Consider the following 2,016-nt stretch of genomic DNA (forward strand, 5'->3'; position numbering starts at 1 on the left):
AAGTAAGAATTATAAAGCATATCTAGAAAATTTAATAACCTAATTCCAGAGCTTTCCGGTTCATTGTAAATATATTTAGTCAGGTTCTGTTGGATAGTTTTTTGATATAGGCATTTTATAGTGATACCAGGCTAATTGTCAATTTTTCTAACATATAGCCGTAGTAAACTAGTTGATAATAAGGGTTAGGCAAAGATTAATAAGGTTGAGTCAAATCATATCATAAAAAATAAAAGATTTTATTATTGAAGTGATATTTATATAGGAGAGCTAACATCTGGTACTGATTTGGTTAATGTGGTTAGAGGCTCTTATATCGGAAATTCTTGGGCTAGATAGAGCGATTAGCAAATATATCAAACACGAATTTGTCAGTTTAGAAAACTTTGCCACTAATTTTTTAATTCCGTATTGCAGCGTTACTCGTTGTCTTGATTCATTTGCCGAGTTATAATAACAATCAAAGCTGTCAACATGTAAGTAGTTGCTATCTTAACTGAGTTTTTCAGTAATAAGCTGGTGAGAAGAAAAATTATTTAAAGCAGCATGAAAAAAAATCCATAATCATCATAAAGAAAATGAACGGTTCTGTTTATCAAATTGTTTGTTTTAGGTGTTGTTCAACAAGTAAAATATTTAATATTTGCAGTAAATCACTCAAGTTGCGTAGAAAATATGTAGCAGTGTTGCTCTAAATGAGCACCATAAGAAGCCAAGTAAAAAAAAAAGATAGGTATTCTTGGATGTGAGAGACACAATATGATATTATTCTCACTGTATAGAGATTTTAAGTTCGTGTGTGGAATTAGCAATTTCCTCCTTATTTATATGACTCTGTAATTTCAAAAATAACAAAATGTCTTAAAAAATATTTAACCTTAGCTAAAAATCAGCCCTATTAATCTTTTCCGCAATATATATTCGAATTCAATATTTATTTTTAAAAATATGAATGTTTTCAGTTGTTTTTACAGTTTCAACATGGCTATTTCGTTTGAAACCTATGATGATTATATAAACAACAATTTTTGTAATTTCAATAATTCTAGTTTTAATATATTCTATTCTAGATATATTAAGTTCAAATTTTGTTTATAAAATTCAGAGACACAAAGACAGAATATTTTAAAGCATACTTAATAACGCATACAGTAAAGATTCTGTGGAAGACTGGGTGAAATCTTTTCAAATAATTTACCACTGTACAAATGGGACTATTTCAACACCCGGAGAAACGGCCTGCAACACAGTTGCGGCCTCAGGTACGTGTCCACTATTAACCCATTCAAGTGGCGGTGGGACCCGAACGATTTCCAGTTTGCGTCCATCACTAGTTTTGATACGGAAACAAACTCTTGTTTGTTCTTCTCGTCCTTCGGCTTGCCAAGTTTCAAATATGATCTTCACACGATTTTCCAAATCACCAACAACAAGGAATCCATTGGGATCCAAACCAACCCAGCCAAGTTGCTCGCCAGGCATCATCTTGTCTTCCTTAGTAGGCTCCCACACTCCGATGTTGTATTCACCGTTAAAGGGTCCAGGCTTACCCTCCCCTGGGATTCCGTTGAGATGGTGCTCACGAACACCAAAGAGAAGTCGGAATGACCTTCTAGTATCTGTGAGCACTTTAGACCCCCCAGGCACTTCATACAGGTCCCACCACAGGAACTTGCTAGTCCACCAAGGGGTTATCTGCTCAGTCCGATAGTCCATGGAGTTCACAATGCCTTTGTGCTAATTTTATGCTTTGAGAAAAGATATGAAAATAAAAACGAAGGACATCAAATATGAAAACGAGTGGCATTTATATACAATTCTGGCTGATTCCAAAAAAAGTGGATCAATTCGAAGTCAATTCCAAGTTGACTAGGATGTGAGTCATCTACGCTGATTGCTTAGGGCTTGGGTCTAAATTCGTTATATTTGTTGAACAATTTAGTACTGGTTTGACAAGCTTAAACAATCAAAGCACGCAAAGCCTGATATGCTGGTTCCGAAAATTTGCTTTGGTTG

The 2,016-nt window shown here is 34.7% G+C and overlaps 1 protein-coding gene across 1 annotated transcript; it reads right to left on the minus strand.

Annotated features, from left to right (window-relative positions):
- Positions 1-1,194: 1,194 nt before the first annotated feature.
- Positions 1,195-1,716, minus strand: VTP21DRAFT_2263 (uncharacterized protein; the record flags this gene model as incomplete). Its single annotated transcript, XM_069392438.1, has 1 exon — positions 1,195-1,716. The coding sequence occupies one exon, from the start codon at positions 1,714-1,716 to the stop codon at positions 1,195-1,197; it is 522 nt and encodes a 173-aa protein (XP_069250839.1).
- Between the last annotated feature and the right edge of the window lie 300 nt (positions 1,717-2,016).

This window comes from Calcarisporiella thermophila (assembly GCF_041956535.1).
Source record: "Calcarisporiella thermophila strain CBS 279.70 unplaced genomic scaffold VTP21scaffold_13, whole genome shotgun sequence".
Taxonomy (NCBI): domain Eukaryota; kingdom Fungi; phylum Calcarisporiellomycota; class Calcarisporiellomycetes; order Calcarisporiellales; family Calcarisporiellaceae; genus Calcarisporiella; species Calcarisporiella thermophila.